Source organism: Physella acuta, unplaced genomic scaffold, assembly GCF_028476545.2.
Source record: "Physella acuta isolate Inbredline_101_S28 unplaced genomic scaffold, ASM2847654v3 ptg000287l, whole genome shotgun sequence".
In the NCBI taxonomy this organism is placed as follows: Eukaryota; Metazoa; Mollusca; class Gastropoda; family Physidae; genus Physella; species Physella acuta.
In genome coordinates this window covers 24,087-46,853 of record NW_026731806.1, presented here as the reverse complement: position 1 = coordinate 46,853, position 22,767 = coordinate 24,087, and the positions used below count along the sequence as shown (strand labels likewise).

The 22,767-nt window shown below is 39.6% G+C and overlaps 1 protein-coding gene across 1 annotated transcript; it reads right to left on the bottom strand.

Moving 5' to 3' along the window:
• Positions 1-1,325: 1,325 nt before the first annotated feature.
• LOC131939660 (uncharacterized) lies at positions 1,326-6,873 on the bottom strand. Its single transcript, XM_059298117.1, has 5 exons — positions 6,787-6,873; positions 6,009-6,069; positions 5,448-5,588; positions 2,994-3,049; positions 1,326-2,328 (listed from the first exon to the last, which is right to left on the bottom strand). Exons 1-5 carry the CDS (start codon positions 6,796-6,798, stop codon positions 1,603-1,605), a joined length of 996 nt encoding a protein of 331 aa, XP_059154100.1. The 5' UTR covers positions 6,799-6,873; the 3' UTR covers positions 1,326-1,602.
• Between the last annotated feature and the right edge of the window lie 15,894 nt (positions 6,874-22,767).

Below are 22,767 nucleotides of genomic sequence, written 5' to 3'. Positions count from 1 at the left end.
ATATTTAGAAATCAAAATTTAAAAAAAAATTAATCCGATTAAACAACTGTGCCAATATGAAATGGTTCGTTTAGTTCACCAACTGCTTATCTATGATGGTCAAATATCTTGTCCGTCAAATTTATCGTATCACCCAACTGCTGGTCGTCCACTTGATGGTGTTAGAAATTGTTTACACATAAATATATTCTTCAAAATAAAATGGTTACATTATATGAGCTTATAAACCAATCCAAGTAACAAAATATCACAGAGATATACCATGGTGCAGTGTCAATATATATATATATATATATATATATATATATATATATATATATATATATATATATATATATATATATATATATATATACATATATATATATATATATACATATATATATATATATATATACATATATATATATATATATATATATATATATATATATATATATATATATATATATATATATATATAGTATGGAGCAATAAATAAAATATTTAAACAGCTTCTGAACTTTATTTTTTAATTATCTCCTCCAATTTCTGTTAAACAAAATGTTAACGTCTACTCTAAAGTCGTTAGCAAAGTTGTGCTTAGTAGCATAAAACGGGTTTTAAAAAAATTGCTAATGTTAAGTAAATTCACAATTACAAATAAAGCCAGAAAGAATAAATTCAATATATTCATAATTTAAACATTTTTGTTAAACATTTTGTTAATTTTTTATAGTTGACTGAATTGGAAAGAAAAAAGTCAAGACATATTTACAATAAAAATACTTTTTTTTCTGAAAGAAAAAAGTTAATAAGTACAATAAATAATTATTTTAAAAAAATGCAAGATTAATACACCATCTATGCAAAGACTATACAATCTAAAAATCTGCTAATGTTAATAAAGAAAAAAGGTTTTTTTTTTGCACGTAGTGTTATAAAGTTATAAGACCTATACCTATCTAAATTGTATAACTGTTTATCTAATGTTTATGAAGCTCTACATTGCTAAGTTACATAAAAAACATTCACACAAAGGCTATGTTCAAATAACATTCAGAAGTAATCGATATTCTACAATGATAATTTATTAGATGTTGGGATAATCTTTCATCGAAATCCCCCCTCTAATTGTACCCAGATTTTCATAAGTCAGCACTTTAAAAAAAGACTCTGAACTCCTTATACTGATACAGTTATATATTGTTTAATTAATTATAGGTTGTTTTTAAACTGGCTTTAGTCGTGTTCTATACATTTCGAAACTATACGTTTTTAAAAGAACTCCCCCCCCCCCCTCCGCTAACGTGTATACAGATTATTCAAAAATCCAACCATTCCGTTTATGACCTAAGCTTGATATCATGACTAAAGACCTATCACTAACAGTACTCTGTATTGGGTGAAAAGATAACTCCCACCACCCACTGATAGGTTATCTCCCCTTTTTATTCAACAAATCATTGCACAAAAACAAGACTTCATTTTTTGGATTACTTCAAGATCCGCACAAGAACTATTCAGATTAGGTCAATATCATTGAAGATTTAAAAAAAAAAGAACTGCACTTGACTTCGATGCAAAAACTCGACCGTCATTTTACGAGTTTTAAACAAGAAATTAATCTGAACCTTGATGTAGGTCACCGGAAGTAGTCGTGAATCTATTTTCGGCGACTGTCGTTGTTTCCGTCGACAGCGAAACCGGAATCTGTTTTGAGCTGTTTATTTTCTCCTGTGCGCTGCTCGGTCTTTCCGTCGATGTTGTCGCCGCAAGTTTGTGTGTGGTTGTGGACGGCTTCACCGTCACACCGCTGTCAGGCTTACCCATATCCCCACCCCCTTGTCCGGAATTATCCGGCAAAAGTCCGTCCGATATCAACGAAGGTGGGCGACTACCCACCGGTGGGCCTGAAACAACACCGTCTGAAATTATATCCGGGTTTCGTGTGTTTAAAGACCGCCCGCTTGCTTGTTTTTCAAAGACTCCAGACGCTCTTCCGTCAATCGGAAATCCATTCACTTGCCCGTCGGAATTCGCCAGACTTTTCGGACCTTGAATTAACGAACCTTCAGAATTAGCAGACGGCAACCTTCTTTCAAACGTGTCTCGACCAAAAGTTGACATCCCTGCTGTTGGTGCCAGCCGTTCAAAAGACGGAGCCGGCATTAACCGGTTGAGAAGCGGAGACTGGACCCGCCGGTCAAGGACGAGGGGGTCCCGGGGCCAGGTGGCCATGGGCATGTCCGCAAAGGGTTGGACCCAGGCCGGCGCCGATATGGGTCGGGCCTGTCTGACGCTACAGGGGTTACAGCGGGTCATCCGTTGTTGTTGGATTATAGGGACCTGAGGATTAATTAGAATTAATTAGTTGAGTTGTTGGATTATGGGGACCTGATTAAAGGATTAATTAGAATTAATTGGTTGAGTTGGTGGATTATAGGGACCTGAGGATTAATTAGAATTAATTAGTTGAGTTTTTGATTATGGGGACCTGATTAAAGGATTAATTAGAATTAATTAGTTGAGTTGGTGGATTATATGGACTTGATCAAATGATTAATTAGAATTAATTATTTGAGTTGGTGGATTATATGGACTTGATTATAGGATTAATTAGAATTAATTAGTTGAGTTGGTGGATTATATGGACCTGATTAAAGGGTTGATTAGAATTAATTAGTAGAATTGTTGGATTATAGGGACCTGAGGATTAATTGGAATTAATTAGTAGAGTTGTTGGATTATTTGGACCTGATTAAAGGATAAAATATAATTAATTAGTTGAGCTGTTGGTAGATGGATATATTATAATTTATTAGCTGAGCTGCTGGATTATATGGTCATGATGGATGAATAAATTATAACTAATTAGTTGAGATGTTGGATTACAGGGTCTTTAAATATAATTTAACTCCAGTTTCATTGTTTCTTTGGTAAGATTTATTTACGGAATTTAAAATCCTAATTAATAGCTCCCCCCTCCCACCACCAAACAGATATTGACTTACAAATTTAACGGTCCCTTGAGGTCGGATGGACTGGAACCCTAGACCTGGGATGAAGACTGAAACAAAAAGGAAATATACATAGCTAATAAACAGTTTAAAAGTAATAAACAGTTTAAAAGTAATAAGCAGTTTAAAAGTAATAAACAGTTTAAAAGTTTGTAAGTACTTGATTGAATAAGTTTGTATACGTAATGCACCAACTGGATAAGTTTAAAAGCTAAAAGTACTTTACTGATTAACAGTTGAAAAGTTTAAAAAAGTATTAAATCGTCGTTTAAAATATTTTCACAAGTGTATTCTGAGAACTTATGTTACAAAACATTATGTTTTTTTTGTGTGTTTATTTTTTATATTGTGAGATTATGGTTGAATGAAACTGGATGCTTTTAGATATCTTTCTTGTTAACAATGAGAATAATGTTCCCAACAATTGTTTTAGTTCGAAAATTTATCTCTCCCTGGCTAACGAGATTTCGAATTTTAAGCGAAAGAGACCGAGACTTACAAGCCCTATTTATGTCCGCAATTTATAACATCAGGGAAATAAATAATTGTCGTGTGGAAGACAAAAATAAACGCCGTATTTTCTGACGAAACTGTTATCAAAGCAAAATGTTTACACCAGCTTTTGATTGACGGAGCAGATAAACAGCCAGTGAAGTAGTTGAACATACAAAGGCAACTCTCCCATAAAGATAAACTTATTTTGAATATAAATTTTAATGGCAGTCTCTCTTTGCCGACTGGCTAACTACACACAAGAAACATGTTAATGCACTTGGTAATTTCGGGACAACTGTCACGTCAGCGTCTTGTACAGGGTAGTGATCGTCCATTTATGTTACCTTATCATTCATTTATGTTGCCGTTTCGAACCTGGCGGTTCATACGGCAGATGAAGTAGAGCTCATCTGTTAATCTGACCTCGGAATATGAAAGGATTGCTGGATCATCACTATGCCTAGCTGCCTTTACTTTCCCAAACGTGAGCCAGGAACCCGTTAAAGCTGAGTGGACTCAGGGACGATATACGGAATTGAGCCCATGGAGAATTTCGTGTTAGCTATCGTCTCATATTCAGCCATTAATAATGTCCACAAAACCATGAATTTTAGAACTACCCCCCCCCCCACCCCTCCCCCTATCTTCCCCCGTGTGGACGTCATAAATGGGTGACCCCTTAATGAAGTAGTCATAGGTGTAACGATTGTAGGTTGTATTTTTTATAGACACGAGCTGTCTATCTGCTGAATTTGACAACGTCGTCAATCATTATTGCCCACACCTTCCTAGCATATGATTAGCATATCATTAGCATACATTTAAACACGGTACAACTCCTTGAAATCTTCATCATAATGTCATACCTCTTTTTTTCGAACCCACGTTCAGTAAAAAAAAACCTCTGTAATGTTCTATCAATTAGTCTAGGTCATTTTAATTAAGGTCAGCAAGGTTGTGTTGGTGAACTGGAGAACGATTTTAAAACGACTTTTAATTACGTTAATTACGTGCATTTTCAGGCGGTCACTTATCAAATGTGAGTTCCTCAGACACCAATGTATAGACTAGTCATCGATTTTAAACAAGTTCTTAAAAGTATCTATCAAGATAGTCTGGGTTAAAATCCGTAGAATGTCCCTGAGTCCACTCAGCTCTAATGGGTACCCAGGGAAAGTAAAGGCAACTGGGGGCCAAGCACTGACCACACTATCCCTTCATATGCGGATGTCACAGAAACAGGTGAACTCTACTTTACTTGCCCCATAGACTGTCAGGCTCCAAAATGAATTTTACTTTTTTTATCTATCAAGATAGGATAGTCGTTGATTGACGATGTATTGTTTTGCATACATAATATAGTAAGAGTATGCTTGGTGGGTGGTGGAGTTATGCTGTGAGTTACTGATGGTTGTATGGTGTATGACCCATGAGGGACGGCGTGATAGTGGTTTAGACCAAAAGAAACGAGTTCGGATCCCCGGGGCGAATGAGGGTTGTTGGCTGGGGACAGCAAGCCAACTAGGAGAGACAACTCTAAAATCAAACAACTGCTGTCTTTGGGCTAGACAAAGGTTATGGGAGGCTAATGGAGAAAGAAAGCTAGGTTTGTGTCAAAATGTGCTGCAGGTTTGTGTCAAAATGTGTCAGTAACTCAGAGTTTCTTCCAGGCATCTCTTCGGGGAAGCAAAGCTCCCCCGAATTTTTTTTACCGCCCCCCCCCCCCCCGAACGAAATGAAATTTGTATAATTTATATAGAAAATATATACTTTTAACAGTGTCCGCCCCCCCCCCCCGAAGAAAGTTTACCGCCCCCCCCCCCCCCCCCCGAAGATTTCAAGTGCACCCCCGGAGAAAAAAGTCTGGAAGAAACACTGCTGAGTAACCATGTCTGTATGTTTGTGCTTAAAAGATCCAAAAGCCTACCGAAAAATAAAGAGAAGACAACTCACCCACATTGTCACGTGTGACCTGGACGAAGTACCGGAAGCCCCTCTCATTGGTGCGCGGGACAGGGCTGACCACGCCCCTCTGGATCAAACGTTTGACCGTTGTGTCCGGGTACCTGCCAAGGTTGCCGTTCAACTGCAGGACTGGAAGGTTTAAGGGAGAAGGTTAGGATTATGGTCAAGTTCAATGCAATCGTACGGTGTATGAACTTATCAAGAAAGACAACTGTTGCTGACTCTTATTTAGACCAGTGGGGCGGGATAGTGGGGGAGGGGGCGGGGTGTAAGCAAACCTGCTGTTACAGAGTTTCTCCCATTTGTTAGATATTCAATTATAAAGTGATTACATTATATATATATATATATATATATATATATATATATATATATATATATATATACATACATATATATATATATATATATATACATATATATATATATATATATATATATATATATATATATATATATATATATATATATATATATATATATATATATATATATATATATATATATATATTGTTATTAATAACGACAAGCAAGTATCACGTGACTTACCTAGCTCATCAGCCGAGTGTACAACAATCAACATTGCAAAAGCTAGAACAGCTGAAATCATCTGCAACAATTAAATATGTATTCCATCATATATACATAAACACATGTATATATATATATATATATATATATATATATATATATATATATATATATATATATATATATATATATATATATATATATATATATATATATATATCTTTTTTTACCGCCCCCCCCCCGAACGAAATGAAATTTATATAATTTATATAGAAAAAATATATTTTTAACAGTGTCCGCCCCCCGCCCCCCGAAGAAAGTCTACCGACCCCCCGAAAATTTCAAGTGCCCCCCCGGAGAAAAAAGTCTGGAAGAAACACTGATCATTTGACAGCGTAAATGGGCGAAACGACCAAACACAGTGGTAATTCTTGGCGAATTGGCCAGATACAGTAAACATTCGAAGAAATACACCTCTAAATTTAATGTTTTACCCCGGTGCTTGTATGTACGCGGTAAAGGAAAGTAACTGAATTAGAATATTACCCAAATGCTTGATAGATATTGCATTTAAAACTGACAACGTCTAAACTGATCGATTTAACATTAAATATCTAGATTCATAAATATTGAATAACAGGTGGATTTTTTTCCGCTTTCTTTTTTCTAAAAGTAATTTTAAAATATCGTAAAAATGAATTTTTGGATGATATAAAATACATCATCCTGGCAATTAAATTAAAACCAACCTTTAATGAGGCTACTAATTAACTAATTATGTTAATTGTGTCCTTACCCGCGTGCCCATTTTGCCTGTTGTAGTGCGCGCTAGGCTAGAAATGGCTAGAGGGTGCTGTCCCCTACTGGCCGACAGCGAGGGGAGACAATCATCATCTAATCCTATATTAACCTGGATTACCTAACCTGACTCGGATATTTATACCAAAAATTCGGTAGGTGTGTTGACACTCCCCCCTCCCCCTCCCCCCTGTCACCCAAATAGCGACGTCTCGCCGCAGATCGCATCAGTCAAGTAAAGTGACATGCGAGTGGATACTGGGTTCATACTTCACGCTTCATTACCCAACACATTTTATATAGGTGGTTATTGAGTTCATACTTCACGCTTAATTACCCAACACATTTTATATAGGTGGATATTGAGTTCATACTTCGTCTCCCCAAACACATTTTATATAGGTGGATATTGAGTTCATACTTCACGCTTCATTACCCAACACATTTTATACTGGTGGTTCATTCTTCACGCTTCATCTCCCCAACACATTTTATACTGGTGGATATTGAGTTCACGCTTCGTGGTCGGGTCGGTTAAGCTCATGGTTGCTAATCCGAAAAGTCTCGAGTTCGAAAATGAGGCTGGGGACAGCAACTCTTTTAGGAGAGACAACTCTAAAATCAAACACCTGATGTCCTTGCACGGACAAAGGCTATGGAAGCCAATCAAAAAAGAATAGCGGACTAAAATCAGAGTTAACGGCCTATAATTTATGGCGCATAACCAGTTGACACGTATTTCACGTATACTTAATTGTGTTGGAGAGAATCCTTTCTAACAATAAAACTAAGATCGAAGAAGAAGATTCGTCAGATATATCCCTTATTCATAAACCCCAGAACACCCCCTCCCCCACGAACAATACCTCCCAACGATTGAGATGTATACAAGGCTAAATAATGTAGAAAAACAGTGGAATATTTTCAGGGGATAACCAGGGTGTTATTGTCAAATTTCGCAAAGAACCCCGCAAATAATAATACTTCTAGCGAACACAAATATATTTAGTTTTGATCTAAGACCAACGTTTTTTGTATGCAACATTATTTTACCACATCGTTATCGAGGTAGCATATCACCCACTCGTTAATCCGGAGAGAAAATAATATCATACAGAGGTCTTTGATGAAGGGTGGTTTTACCCATAAGTTCATTATATGGAACGGAAAGAAAGAAGAAGAACAACAAAAAAGAAGAAGACGAGGAAGAAGAAAAAAAAGATAAAGAAGTAGAAAGGGTAGGTGTCAATTGCTAAACACAACTAGTATGGGATGAATATAAAATGTATTTTTAAGCGCGGGTATCTTTATTAATATTAATAAAGGTATCCAATAGATAACATAATGAACAACATTTTTTCTTTAAATAGTAGTGTATCATTCTATATTTAAAGAAAGTCATTTCTTTTCGCCTTTTTATTTCATTATTACATAAAAGCTTGTTTTGAAACTATTTTTTATGCTAAAAAAAAATAACAATACGCAAAACATTTCGCGTAAAGTTTTTAATGTAAGAAAACTTACTGTGAAGTTAAGACCTCGACGGCGTCTCAAAATAAGAAATCCCAGGCTAACGTAAAAAAATAATACAAAGAAGCGCAAAAAGCTCGTCGTATACAGCTGTATTCTCAAAAATAAATTAATATACCTCATTAGTTCGTGATGAGGATGTACTAATTAAATTAATGGACAATTAATTAGCCGTGACAACCGGAAGGTAAATATTGTTGGTTTCAACTCAGGCATGTCGGAAACAGCTCGTGGCCAACATTTGATTTCGTCACACAGGTGAGGGGATTAATTGTACGTTTGGACTTTATTCAAGGTCAGGGTCGTGTGCGCGCGGACGCTGAAGGTCGCCTGAGGTTAGGGTGACCAGGAGCTCGCGCGCCCCCCGGGCTGAGTTCACCTACGCACGTTGAAGCTGACTCAAGGCGAGATGCCCTTGAGGAACATTGCACGTGTTATACGTCACAAAAATGTGACACTTTATAAATCTAGCCCCTGTTCTATCTAAATAACGTTAATAACATTCCTTAGACCACCGCCTCTAAAGTTGTATAGTATTTCTAGGAAACACCCAGCCCAAACTATTTAATTGCTTGTAATTGTACAGTATAAATTCATCCTTGACCCTAACCCTATATGACTAAATCCCCCCATCTAGCTCCCTAGCCCTCCCCCTTCTAAAACCTAGCACTTTAGTTTACGGCCAACGCCACCCCCCCCCCCCCCCCCCTTCCACCGCAGACGAAATAACAAAATTTTAACCTTTGTATATAAAATAATAATTATTTTACCCCTTTCCCCCTTGGTTTCAATTTAACCCCCCCCCCCCCCGAAAAAAATGTCTGAAATAAACCCTGATTATATGATGTAAATAAGCAGTTTTACCCTATGACCGTGCTCTTTACCAAATCAACGCCCCATCTTATACAATAACACAAATGATAAAACATCCCCCCCCCCTTTCAATCTCTGCGATGTGTAAACCATATAGAGTTTCTTCCAGACATCCCCAAACAACGACTACCATAAAAAATATGTAATTTGACCAGTGTCCGCCGCTACCATGGGAAATTTTAGTCCGCCCCCCCCCCCCCCCCAAATTTTCAAGTGCCCCCACGCCCCCCCCCCCCCCTCCTCCCCCGGTAGAAGAAACACTATGTGCAAGATAGTTATTGATCACGACGACTAATGGGTCATCCATAAATGACGTCAAGCTTTTTTGACGATTTCCCCCCCCCCCCCTCCCCTCCGTCACACATCGTCACAAAAAGCCAGACCCCCCTCCCCTAAATGGACGTCACACCTCAGCCTACACCCCCCCCCTCAAGAATGATCTTTTCTTATCGTCCATGTAGATTATAATTCTTTAACTAGGGTCTATACACATTATCCGCTAATTATTTGTTTAAAACACGTTTTTAAAAATTATAAATAACAGGTGTTACGAAAAGTTAATCTATTAATTAATGTAACTTAGTGTAACGGAAGTTAGGTTTTGAGTATATGAATACACATTTATCATACAGGGAAAATTACATGCCAGATTATTTTTTTACTAGGCAAGTTTTAAAAACAAAAAAGTATGGTAAGCCAGATAAACTTTGTTTTAAAAATCCAAAACAAAGTAATTATTCACACCGAATGCACGATTTTTTTGAGAACAACAAAAAGGCCTTGAGAAAGGTCACTTGGTTTAGGGGATGTCAATTGGTGTGGGGTCACCGGGTGTGTTGTGTCAATAAACACCGACACCGGGTTTAAAAATAGCACGGGGCGAACTCAAACCACATGACAACTTGTTTAACGAGACAGATCTTGTTACTGTGTGTTACGTATGTATTATGGATGTTTGATCTCAATTTTTTTTGTTTCTTATCTTTTATACAACGCTTTATTATTACGGCTAATTATTTGATTGATATTTACAAAAATTAAAGACATTCATTACAAAACCAGAGATAAAATAACAAAACTAGGTTTAATCGACAATTAAAAGTCAGTCCTTAGCGACGCTGAAAACAGATTTAGTTTATTTCTAAATAAAGATTAACCCTAAGTTCTACATCCTTACCCTTAACCCTAACTAGTTAGATCTAGCGCTCCTCTTATAATAGGTTCAGTGCACTGCTTAATTAATATAGGTTTAGTGCGCCACATAGAGTGGGTTTGGGGGACCTACTAAATGGGCTTAGTGCCCTTGTAAAGTAGGTTTAGAGCAGCGTCTGAAATAGGTTTAGGGCACTAATTTTAAATAGTTTAAAACTTCTAGAACAGGTTTAGCGGCCACTTATTGTAGGTTTAGTGAAGTGCTTAAAATAGGTTAAATTCAACTTCTAGAATAGGTTTATTAACAGATTAATGTAGGTTTCGTGCAAATAGGTTTAGTGCACGTCTTTACATGTGCTTACCACACCGTATAAACCTACTTTAGTGCACTTCATAAAGTAGGCTGTTCGCACCGCTTCAAACTAAGTTTGGCACCATTGTACGACAAAGTAATCCATCGTCCCTTTGATCGTTGAGAAGTCGGTACGCTGTTTCTAACAGTGAACCCTACGTGTCCCCAGCAAGGTCCCGTGTGATAGCCTGGTTGATAGGTGCATGTTTTCAAACAGGACAACACGACTGTTGTGTATTTAATCTACTGTGAACGACGCCTTTCTTTGCATACCGCGGATGCCACTGGGTGTTCCGTGCGATTTGTTAACTTCATGTCAGGTTTTTCGCACCGCCTTGCACCGTAGAGGTGCAGTGAAGGGGTCAGAGGTTGTTTAAGGTGTATAAAGTACTAGCCGTCCCGGCCAGGCCCTGCTCTGGCTTCTGTGAAAAACCTTTCTGTTAAAGACCATCACCTGTGTGTTTAGTAATCATCATAAATCCGGCATTGCCCACCCAAACCACAACCAATCAAAACCAAAACAACAAAACGCAAACATAACGCTAACACAATTACAAATACAAACGAAAACAAAAACCTAACAACGTACCCAACCACAACCACAAACACCAATACCAACACAAAAAAACAACGAAAAAGCAAACGAAAACAAACCAAAAACACAAATACAAACCCAAGCAAAAAAACACAAACAAAAACGAAAAAAGAAAGAACAAAAACGAACCAAATCAAAACGCAACCACTAACGCAAACCCACATAAACACAAAGAAAACACTAACGCGAACATAAACGCCCGGGGCGGAATCACCTGTTTTAGCTTAATGAACGACTATAGTACCCCAACTTATTCATAGTCTTTTGCACTCACTTAAACGAACGCGCCTGTTTCAATTTGATGAACAATTATAATACTCCAAGCTTATCCGTAAAATACCTACAACATTTGCACTTGATCAATCCCCGCTAATTATGTAATTATTTTTTTTTCCCAACACTAAAACAAAGTAATTAAAAAGTAAATTCTTTTCCACAAAATGCAATGGTTTTATAAAGGGAAGTAATTGTGTTTTCCTAATTTATCAAAGGGAAGTAAGTGATATAGGACTAAATAAAGACATAATTAGAATTGTTGTAAAAGATGATATTTTTTTAAAACTTGTGTTTAATAAACATGCCGAAAATTATTACTTTCAGTTTGATAAATGAAAATTATTTCCCAAAACTTTCAATATTAATTTTTTAACTCATAAATGTAGACCATAAGGACTTTAATTATCTAACACTTAAATCCATCGAAGACCAACGACAAACATGTTTTACATACAGAACTGAGCTTTATATATTAGATAAATCATTGTTGAGAATTGGTTTTCCAAAACTTCATCGAAATTTTAATATTTGTTTACTAAAACTAGTCCGTTTTAGGATTAATTTTTATCCTGACACTACTCCAGTCTTGAGCTTGATCTTAATCCTGATCGTAAATCTCTTTTAAACTTAACCCTAACAGTGAAACTGGGTTGAGAAAGTATCGATAACAAGCCGTATAGCCTTGCCTGGAAACGTAAAGTGAAACTTTAAACTCTTCAAAAGGTTTAATAATTGTTTAATACATTTAGAGATCGACCATGAAATACGTCTTGCTTATCGTCCACCCCCACCCCCTCCACACACCATCAATCAACCTTCCTATCGTCAACATAATCAGGTACCCTCTACCCAATATAGGTCATTATGTTTAGAACCCCCGCTAAAATAATACAATGGATTAAAAAAAAAGGGGGGGGGTAGGGGTGACACCCAAATGAAGAAATTGTTGAAATTTGTGACGTGACATTCTCAGATACCGCACCTGATGACACCCTACCTTGTGACGTAAGGATATGATATATCAAAGATTATACCGACTGCTTAGCAGCAAAGGCGTAACTAGGAGAGAGCGGGTGGGGCGACCCAAGGGCGGCGAAAAACAAGGTAGTAAAAAAGTATAAATGTAGCTATTATTGTAGCATCAATGTAGCATTATTGCATTACGGACTGATTTGTTGGTTGGAGAGGGAGGGGGGGGGGCTATTTTCACTAAAGAGAATAACAAAGTTTGAATAGCTTTGAGGGGGGGGGGGGGGCATTGATAGATCGACCAGGGCGCCGGGATGGGTCGCTACGCCTCTGCTCCTTAGAATCTTAGGGCTAAGTATTAGCATAGATCTAGCACCCCTTCCAGTGGCGTAGCCAGGAATTGGTCATGGGAGGGGTTCAAACATGTTTCCATATGTTTACAATCATATATATATATATATATATATATATATATATATATATATATATATATATATATATATATATATATAAATATATATATATATATATATATATATATATATATACAGGGTTACCCCCCCTAACCCCCCCCCCCCCTTGCGGCCTTGCCTACGCCACTGACCCCTTCCTTGTAGCAGGGGCGGAACTACAGTACCGCCAGACCCCGCAATGCGGGGGGGCCCGGGCCATTTAGGGGCCCACAGCCGACCATAATCAATTTATTTTTTTAGTTAAAAAAAAAAATCTTGATACATTTTTGACTTTATGGTTGTTTTGTAAAAAGAATACTGTAGCTGCGGTTTCATTATCTTTATTCTATAGACACCATCCCGGGTCCTCTTTCTCCAACAATCAAACACGCGTTGTTGTCGGAAAAATTCGTATGAAAAGCGCGTGAATGATAGGCAAGCGTTCAAACCACTTCCATGACTTATTTCCCTTTTTCAAATAGTCAAGTATGTGTGCTCTTAAGCTCCTTTTAATAGATTGCACTAAACAAATTAAAAAGCAATTACATCTCTTAATTATTATTTTTAAAAATTCATAATAAAGAATGACAAAGCATAAAAAGGAAATATATTTAAAACTAATAATATAAATACAAAAAAACATGAAAATTGTAATAGATTGAGATAATTGTGAGGTCAAGGGAACTCACTCTTCTGTATTAGTATTATATTTATATTGTTATCTTGAGTGATGTCCCTTACATATATATAAATAGTTGTCTCTCGCCACTTCCTTCCTCTCTCTGGTACCACCATGTAGTTAGACCCAATAAACGTTTTATATACAACCACATGCTTCTATCGTCAATCTATTATAAAAATAAACATAACGCGGGAAACCATTACACATACAAAGCTTTCATGCTACATATTCTTTTGACCGACCAACATACTGGAAACATTAAACATATATTTAAAGCAGAGATTTTCAGACTAATAGCACTCACACACACAGAGTGGATAGTGAGACTGATCTTCGATTTTACGCTGTTTACGATTGTCACTATTAAAAAAAAAAATAGCACTCACAGAATTGTGACGTGTTCTTGTAACTTGTTTTAATTTCTTTAAAAAAAAATTTAGTATTTTTAATTAAAAAAAAATCGAACAATCCCGAAATGAGTACTGTGTTGGTATTTTCGTATTTTGTTTATATACAAAGGCACACACACACACACACACACACACACACACACATATGTATATATATATATATATATATATATATATATATATATATATATATATATATATATATATATATATATATATATATATATATAGATATAGATGGGGCCCAAAAAATTTCTTTGCGGGGTGGCCCTTTTTTTCTAGTTCCGCCACTGCCTTGTAGATAGAAAATTTCCATGAATTACGCCCTTGTGTGTTGGGAAACCGAACAGCTCAAATAAAATAACAAGTCGCGGTCATGTTACGTAGAAAAGTCAATCTCAAGTTCAAGATCCTCGGCGAACTCAAATGGGGCGTGGCTTGATGGTCTAGAAAAAGGAGTGAACCCATCAATCATCTGCCAGTGACAGACACCTCAACCAACCGCAATAAGAATGGATTACCTTGCCTCGTGGGTATACCTTAGGTAGAGTAGCAAGACGGGACTGCTGCTATTTATACGTGATTTCCTTGTATTAGCATATCGGAGACATGTTTGGGGCTATTTAAAGAAACATGATTTTAAACATGATTAGCTATACCAAAGAAAACTTTTAACAAGGATGTGAAGCAGATGTTTGGGGATATTTAAAGAAACTTGATTTTAAAAGTATTTTTTTTTTTTATTAGCGATACCAATGTAAAATTTTAACCCGGTGCGACTCCAACCCATTACCCTAAGAAGATGTATTCCGACTGGAGTTGCCAATGTAAAATGTATAGGAAAAATGGTGCATCTTCCCATCCAAACATGTTTAAAAATAAAGTTGGTCATTATTTACAAATGTATTGATCACCACTGGGGTTAATGAAACCATCCATTGACGCCCACGTAAATTGTAAGGATTTAATGCAGGTATCGCAACGTGCACGTCGGTAGAGCGCTAGACTGCTAACCCGAAAGTCTCGAGTTCAAATCCGGGTTGAAGTCAGTATGACGTTTCTGAGTCCACCCAACTCTGATGGGTACCTAACTCACGTTAGGGAATGTAAAGGCTGGCTAACCACACTATCTCTTCATATGCAGCGGTCACAGAAACAGGTGAACTCTTCTTCACTTACCCCATGGACCAATCAACTATAATATAAAATCGTTGTCCTGTCTATTTCTGTAGTTACCTTTAAGAGCTGGATGTACCTGTACATATGCAAGTACCTACATTTCACCTGGACCTACATTTAGAGGCATCGCATATGCAGACACAGACGAAACATAAAAATAATGAAACATCAAAGAACATAAAGAAACATAATGAAACAAAGAAACATGAAAAAGATAAAAGACAAAAAAAAAGGACCATCAGAAACATAAAGAAGTCTAGAGACAGTGAAAAATAAAGTAACATTAAGGAACAAAAAGAAACATAATGAAACAAAGAAACATAAAGAAACATACAGACAAAGAAATATAAAGAAACAATTTCAAACATTAAGGAATATAAAAGAAACATAAAAAAACATACAGACAAAGAAATATAAAGAAACATTAAGGAACATAAATCAACATAATGAAACAAAGAAACATAAAGAAACATACAAAGAAATATAAATAAACATTAAGGAACATAAATAAACATAACGAAACAAAGAAACAAAAAGAAACATACAGACAAAGAAATATAAAGAAACATTAAGGAATATAAAGAAACATAATAAAAACAAAGAAACATAAAGAAACATACAAAGAAATATAAACATTAAGGAACATAAATAAACATAATGAAACAAAGAAACATAAAGAAACAGACAAAGAAATATAAAGAAACATTAAGGAATATAAAGAAACATAGTCAGTGGTAGTAGGCTGAGACGTCTTCACATTAAAGTAGAATCGTATCTTTTGGCTATTGGTTTGTGAAGACGTGTAGTGGTAGTTATACCATATTTACTACAAGGTGTAGATTGTGACATTGTCATTAAAAAACAAAATCCTTTTGGTTTAATTTTCCATAAAAGGGAGTTAACAATTAAATAGTCAATTTTTAAATCAAAATTTTATGGTTGCTTCCCTTTACCTAAATACCAAAAGAAATGTTAAAATGGGTTGTGTTTTGGGGATGCAATACAATGATTCTTCAATTATCATAAGTGTATTCAGTTACCGACTCACTTTTAATAAAAGGGACTTAACAATTAAATTGTCAACTTTAAATCAACATTTTATAGTTGCTTCCCTTTACCTGAATTCCAAAAGAAACAAAGTGGGTTGTGTTTTGGGGATGCAATACAATGATCCTTCAATTATCGTAAGTGTATTCAGTTACCGATTCGCTCTTGATAAATGAAATCCCGCAAAGTAAGATATTTAGTAGCTATTGATTATCAGTTAAACCGATGATGTAGTAGCTAAACAGTAACATGGAAGGTGAACAATGTTTCTTTCAGACTTATTTTTTCTCCGGGAACATTTGAAACTTTCGACGGTAAAAGCATGAATATTTTCTGATATTTCTATACAAATTCTCTTTCGGTAGGGGAGTGGAAGGGGTGGGTGGGCGGTAGACATGGCAGAGACCCTGAATGTGAATTGGTGATGCTATATAATAAATGTACACACAATAAAAAAAATAACCATAGTTTTTATCCCCCCCCCTTTCCAAATTTGAATTGATTATGTCCCTTACCGTGTAACATTTTGAACTGTTTGGGTTTTTTTTTTTTTTTTTTTTTTTTTTTTTTTTTTTTTTTTTTTTTTAACATAGGTCAGTTTTAGAAGACGATGTAAGGCGTGCATATTTGGATCAATAATTTCTGATCTAGGGTGAGTCATCCTGACTTATTTCTAACAAACTAACTCCCGCCTACCATATTTTTAAATCACTTCTCCACTTTACGAGTAAACTTATGTACAAGTTGGCCAGCTTTAACATACAATGTGTAACCAGAAAAACTAAATAAAATCACGTCGTTTTTAAAAAGAGGTTTAGCTCGTTTTATTTGTTAATTTTTATGTTGTTGCTTTTGGTTTTCAGACATGTGCACGAATCTCTCTACAGGTTTCTTTGGCATTCCACCGGTTATAAATTCTAGTGGATTTACACTTAAAGAAAATTATAAAAGAAATTTATATATTTATATAAAAAAAACAGCCCACATTTTATGCCAAAATAAAATTGTTTTGCAATGATTATTTTCTTGAAATAAAAAAAAAAAAAAAAACAACTTTTAAAATAAGTTTTAAACATGGGCCGATTTGTGTTTGCTCATATTCATGAATTTTGCCGTGTCCTCCATACGTTTTTTCGAATTCTGGATCATCCTCTGTGAGTTCTGTATAATCTCGGATGAGCGTCGGATAAGCTTGTCGCAGCGCTCGATGTGGACCTGCGAGCGCTCCACGAAGTTCATCGCCTTCACGATCTGGTGCTCGTTGTGGTGGATTTTGGAATTTAGCCGGTACATGCTGGTTACGGCGTGGGTCGATCGCAGGTCGTATCGACCCATGACGTCGGACATTAGACGTTTTTCGGGCGGGCTCGGCTCTTTTTTAACGGTTATGGATTTGTTGGGTTTTGTTGGTGTCGTCACTTCCTTGTTGAATTCGATTTCCGGGGAATGTTCTTCTTGCGTGGTGACTTCCGCTAAACAGGCCAAGCGAGATCGGGAAACTCCGAAACGATGCATCCGCGGTGGCGGGACGACGTCGTTTAAATCGGGGTAGAGATTTCGTTTCGGGAAATTCCCGTTGGTTCGGTCGACTTTTCGTTTCGAATCCTTGTCCGGTTTTGAAAAGGGCGTGGTTTTAGGGCTGGAGTACCTTGAGGGCAGGGTGTAGGGGCTTGTGCGGGCCCGGGTGTACATTCTCCCCACCCTGTTCACCCACTCCTCTCTTTCGCCAGACTCAGGGGCCGGAGGCGGCGAGCCGAATTCCTCCGAGGTGCTGTTGATGGGGGAGTCGTCATTTTCCGACAACCCCACGATGCTGGAGGTCGACACGATGGTGATCAGCTTGTGCGAGCTGTCCGACCTCGGGTCAACGGTGAATAACGTGTTTGCGGCCTTGACCTTCGCTGTCTCCAAGGTCGTCATGGAAGCATTCGAATTCGCTGTTAATTTCAACGTCTCCTGTTTTTTGGTGAACACGCTTAAAGATTTCTCGTGGAACGATTTGGACTTGGCCGTCCTGCTGTTGTATTTGAGGAAACCATCCGGTTTGGTGCCTTGTCCGCTCCTCGAAGCTTCTTCAGCTAGGTGCGCACATGCCTCGTCGCTTATCACTGAGGGTTTCTCGTGTCCTGTTTGCTCATCAAGCGCCGCTCCGCATTCAGTGTCGTTCATGTTGTTACGATTGCAGGACAAATCGCTGGACTTTGACGAATGGTCATCGTCATCTGACACCATATTCCACTTAATCTTCTTCCTTTTTGGGGATTTGCCTTTCTTCGGGCTCGAGCTTTTGCCTAGATTATCCGGAGCGTTGCTGTTGACTGCTGCTGGATCCGAACCCGCTTTGTTCGAATTTGTGGGTCTTTTTTTAAAAGGATGGTTCCTTTTGGCGTAGCTGTTTGTAAGCTCAGCTAAAGTTTGTCGATCTTTGTGGTGGGGTTCAACGATTTTGGATACAGAACGTGGCTGGTCAAAGCTAGACGATGTCTCGTTGGATGAAGGATAAGCTTCTGCCGTTGTGGGGAATTTATCCGGAGACAAATGCCCAGAAGGCATCAGCTGTTTTAGAGAGGCTGGCTCTACTTCCTTCCTCTCTAGGCTCTCATCGTTCCACGAGTCGTCTAACTCTACGTAAAAGACGGATGACGATTTAGCTTGACCGTTACTAAATATAGGCGTCTCACTTATCAAAATATCAGATTCTGCCTGGTAGTTTTGTAATTCTAGCGCGACTTCCGGTTCCTGCGTTACTTCACTACTTTCATACATTTCCGGTTCTTGAATTATTCCATCGAGATCGTACTCTTCCAAGACTAAATCTGATTCCTCCAGCTCCCGTAGAATTTGTTTAGCGTTTTGGAACCGCGTTAGACTGTCTTGCCGCTGACAAGACAAGTCGTAAATCCCACCAATGTCTTCGCTAACGAGGTTATCGTTCTCTAACTCTTGGTTGACTTCTGTCAAGCTCAGCACATTGGCTATCGGCATCGTGTCGTTGACGGACACGGAGGAGCTGGAGAACACCTTGACGAAGCCGTGGGAGCTGTGCGTGAGCTGGGAGATCTGGGACACGTCACTCTCGTCCAGCAGCTGCTTGACCTCTGCCCCGCTCGTGCACGGGCTGACGTCCTTACGCGCCGATGACGTCTCTTCCACCAGCAGGCTGTAATCGTGCGGGGACACCGCTGACGTCATTTCCTGGGCGTTGACTTCCGTACGATGCAACACCTCCCCGGTTTCAACCTCTATCAAGTACTCCGGGTTCAAATCCAAAGGCGAGTCACCGCTTCGGCTGACGTCGGTTGGAGATTCTTTCGGAGGGGAGGGCAGGTCAAGAAACTCAAAACTCCGCTCCTCCATCTTGGACGAACCAGGAACGGCGAGTAGAGGGGAGACGTTTTGGTTTCTGGCACCCGCGGCAGCAAGTTTGTGTTTCTCCGACGCCGCGTCGAAACGGTTGAAGAGTGGGTCGCGGTCTATCTGAGCGCTGAGCATGTTGCAAGACTCCAACAGGGACACGATAGTACCGACGTTGACGCCAACCGCACGGGCGCCCCCGTGAGGAGAATTCGGAGGCGTGAGCCTCACATCCACAGTATCATCCGGAAAATTTTCCGGAACTTCCCGAAATACTTGTTTTGAATAGATATTTTTAGACACGCTACTTATTTTAGAATCGTGTTTGTAAATATCTGAAAAATGTAAACTGTTGTGAGCTTCTTGGACGGCCGCGCTGATTTCAAGTTCTTCTGAATCAAGATCGGGCATTGCATACGCTCCCATGACCGATTCCGTCGCCGGGATGTCGTCGTCGTTGATGTCGGTGAGGTCGGTGAAGCTGGGGTACCTTTTGATGCTGACCTCTTGAGAGATCATCGCGATGAACTCTCCGGTTCCAGAATCGGAGCGAGTGACCTCGCTGGCTAGAACTAAACTTTGAGATTTCTGCGGCGCCAGCGAAGACGTGTGCTCCGGAATTTGATCTGCCTCGCTTCGGTATGCTCGTACGTCGGAGAAAGATGCGCTGCCTTTGATACCGGCAGTACTACTCTTCACGTCTATGTTTGTGATTTCTTCCCTCTCCTCTTCATTCTTGCCTCTTTCTTGTGTTGTATTCACGCCGCTTTCTTCTTCCGTTTTGGTTTTCATCTCTGTTTGATTTAACTCGCTCAAAGATTTATTTGCTTCAGGGGTTGACGTCTTTAGCTGGGGAGACACGCACAAACTTGATATACTGTTTTCAAACGCTTTCACGTCTTTGTAACAGTAAAAAGCTGATTTTCCCGGGTCGCTATCGTGGCTGCCTGTTTTAAACTTAAACGTGGCGTAATCATTCTCCGCATCGACGTGTAGACTCACCTGTCCTTGTAAACTATTGTCTCGGTCATGTGACTCCAAAGTCTCGCCAAGCTTAGGCTCCGGACGATGACCGTTGAGAGATTGGGGATTCCCAAAGATATTTATGGGTTCGAGGTTTTCCGAGGGGCTTCCGTTTGGGAGGCTCCCACAGGGATTGAGAAAACAAGGTTCGGCCCTCAGCGCTTCTCCGTAAGCTTCTTCATCTGCCTCGGTAGAAGGGGGAGGGTTGTTTTCTAATTTGGTATGACGTATTTTCTCTTCATTTTTAAACTTTGTAAAATTAGCTTTGAAATCCAGTAGCCTTGACCTATGGCTCGCTGTCTTATTCTCTTCGCGATCCGAGACTTGGCTGACGTCAGAGGGGTCACTTATCTCGGCAATGGACCAGGATTTGACAACCTTCCTCTCCCCTTTCCCCCTGAGCAGGAATTTATTCAGCCGGGACAGGTATTTGATGGGGCTGACGGAGCGCGATCTGGCTTTTTTAAACATGGCCCGCGCCTTCTCCAAGTAGGACGAGACCAGCCCTTGCTTCTGGTACCTCTCCTGCTTGTGCAGGGACTCCGTGTAGCTCTTGCTGTCGTTGGTGTCCGCCACGGTGCCGATCAAACACTCAGCCTCGCTTTCGTCATCTCCCAGCTTGGGGTCGTCCACGACGCGCACCCCCGAAGGGTCCGCCTTGACCGCGGTGTCGACCCCCGGGGCCTGTAGAAAGTTGGAGTAGTCCACGGAACTGACGGTGATGTCCGAAAAACTGTCATCGGCTTCAATGTCGTTTTTCTCCGCTTCATACGTGGGCGGGGACGCCGAGATCCTCACTCCAGGGGCATTGTTTTCTTTGTGATTCCCAGATTTGGGATTTCCAGAAACTTCTCTTAACTTCCCCGAGCCTCCTGCTCTCGTTTCATTAATCACAGGAGACGACGGATAAATTAAATGATAATTCACCGCATCCTTTGACAGTTTTAAATTATTGATGATTTTAACCACGTCTTTGTTGTAGGCTGTGGGGTTAGCGACGATCCCCACGATGCTATGCAAGTGGTGTTTCGGGTCTTTTTGGATGAGCGGGGAAGTCGGAGAGTCCAAGTATGAATCCTCATCAAGGGAGAACACCACCGTGACTCCGTTGGACTCCCCGCGATCAACAAGACTGGACTCGATGTTGTTTTGAAGCTGGTGCAGCATAAACGACCCGCTGTGCGATTCCATCTTTGGTAGATGACCGCCGTTGTTGTCGATCTCGGGGGAGAACGGGTTGAGGTTTAACACCGCCGACCCGGAGCTCTGAGTCTCTTGATAGTTGTGGACAATCTCCCGAACGGAAGGACGGTCGAGGAAGGTCTCGTCTCTTAGCGGCGGGCCGGGGTCAGGGTCAAGGTTGAAGTCTTCGTCCGAGCTGTTGCACCGGCTGGAGGAGTCGCTGGGGGACGGCTCGTGGTCCACCACGCTCCAGTGGTCCGTGTCCTCGTCAAAGCAGTGGTGGCAGTTCTTGTTCTGGACGGCCAGGTGCTCGTCGGGCGCGCAGCTGGCGTTCTCGTCCCGGGGCGCGTCGTGGCCGGCACCGCTGACGGTCGAGAACCGCACCGGGTTGTTATTGGAGGCGACGGTCCCGCCGTCGGAGTAACAGAACGGCGTGGCGTCGCCCGACCAAAAGTCGTCGATGTTTGGACCGGAAGCGGATTCGGTTCGCTCGCCGCTCTGCGCGATGAGGATGCGTATGACGTCAATGAACATTTGATCGATGGTGACGTGACTTCCGGGGCGGGGTTTCGTGTTTTGTGTGCCGCGCTCGGGCGAGGCGTACCTCGCTTCCGGCTGAGCCTCGGTTTCGACTTCTTTAGGTTGTTCATTGATAAAACCCGAGGCGGTTTCTAACTTCTCCTTTTCGTTTTCAACCTTCGCCTGTTCTGTTTTTTCATCGCACACGTCTTTATCGCCCTCCGCTTTCGGTCGCCATAATTTTTCAGGCTTATGCACGCTTTCATTTTCAGCATAGTCGGTTGTTAAACAACTCGCGCTTCCTCCTTGCCCATCTTCCAGATGACGCACTTCCGGCTTGAATTTATTCGCCCGTATACCGCTTCGCCATTTTTGTAAATGCTT

Excerpts from the sequence above, each read along its gene's own strand:
- LOC131939660 (XM_059298117.1), bottom strand. Across the intron at positions 3,050-5,447 it reads GGTCACACGTGACAATGTGG|TCTTCATCCCAGGTCTAGGG; the intron begins GTGAGTTGTCTT and ends TTTTTGTTTCAG. Across the intron at positions 2,329-2,993 it reads CTCAAGGGACCGTTAAATTT|GTCCCTATAATCCAACAACA; the intron begins GTAAGTCAATAT and ends ATTAATCCTCAG.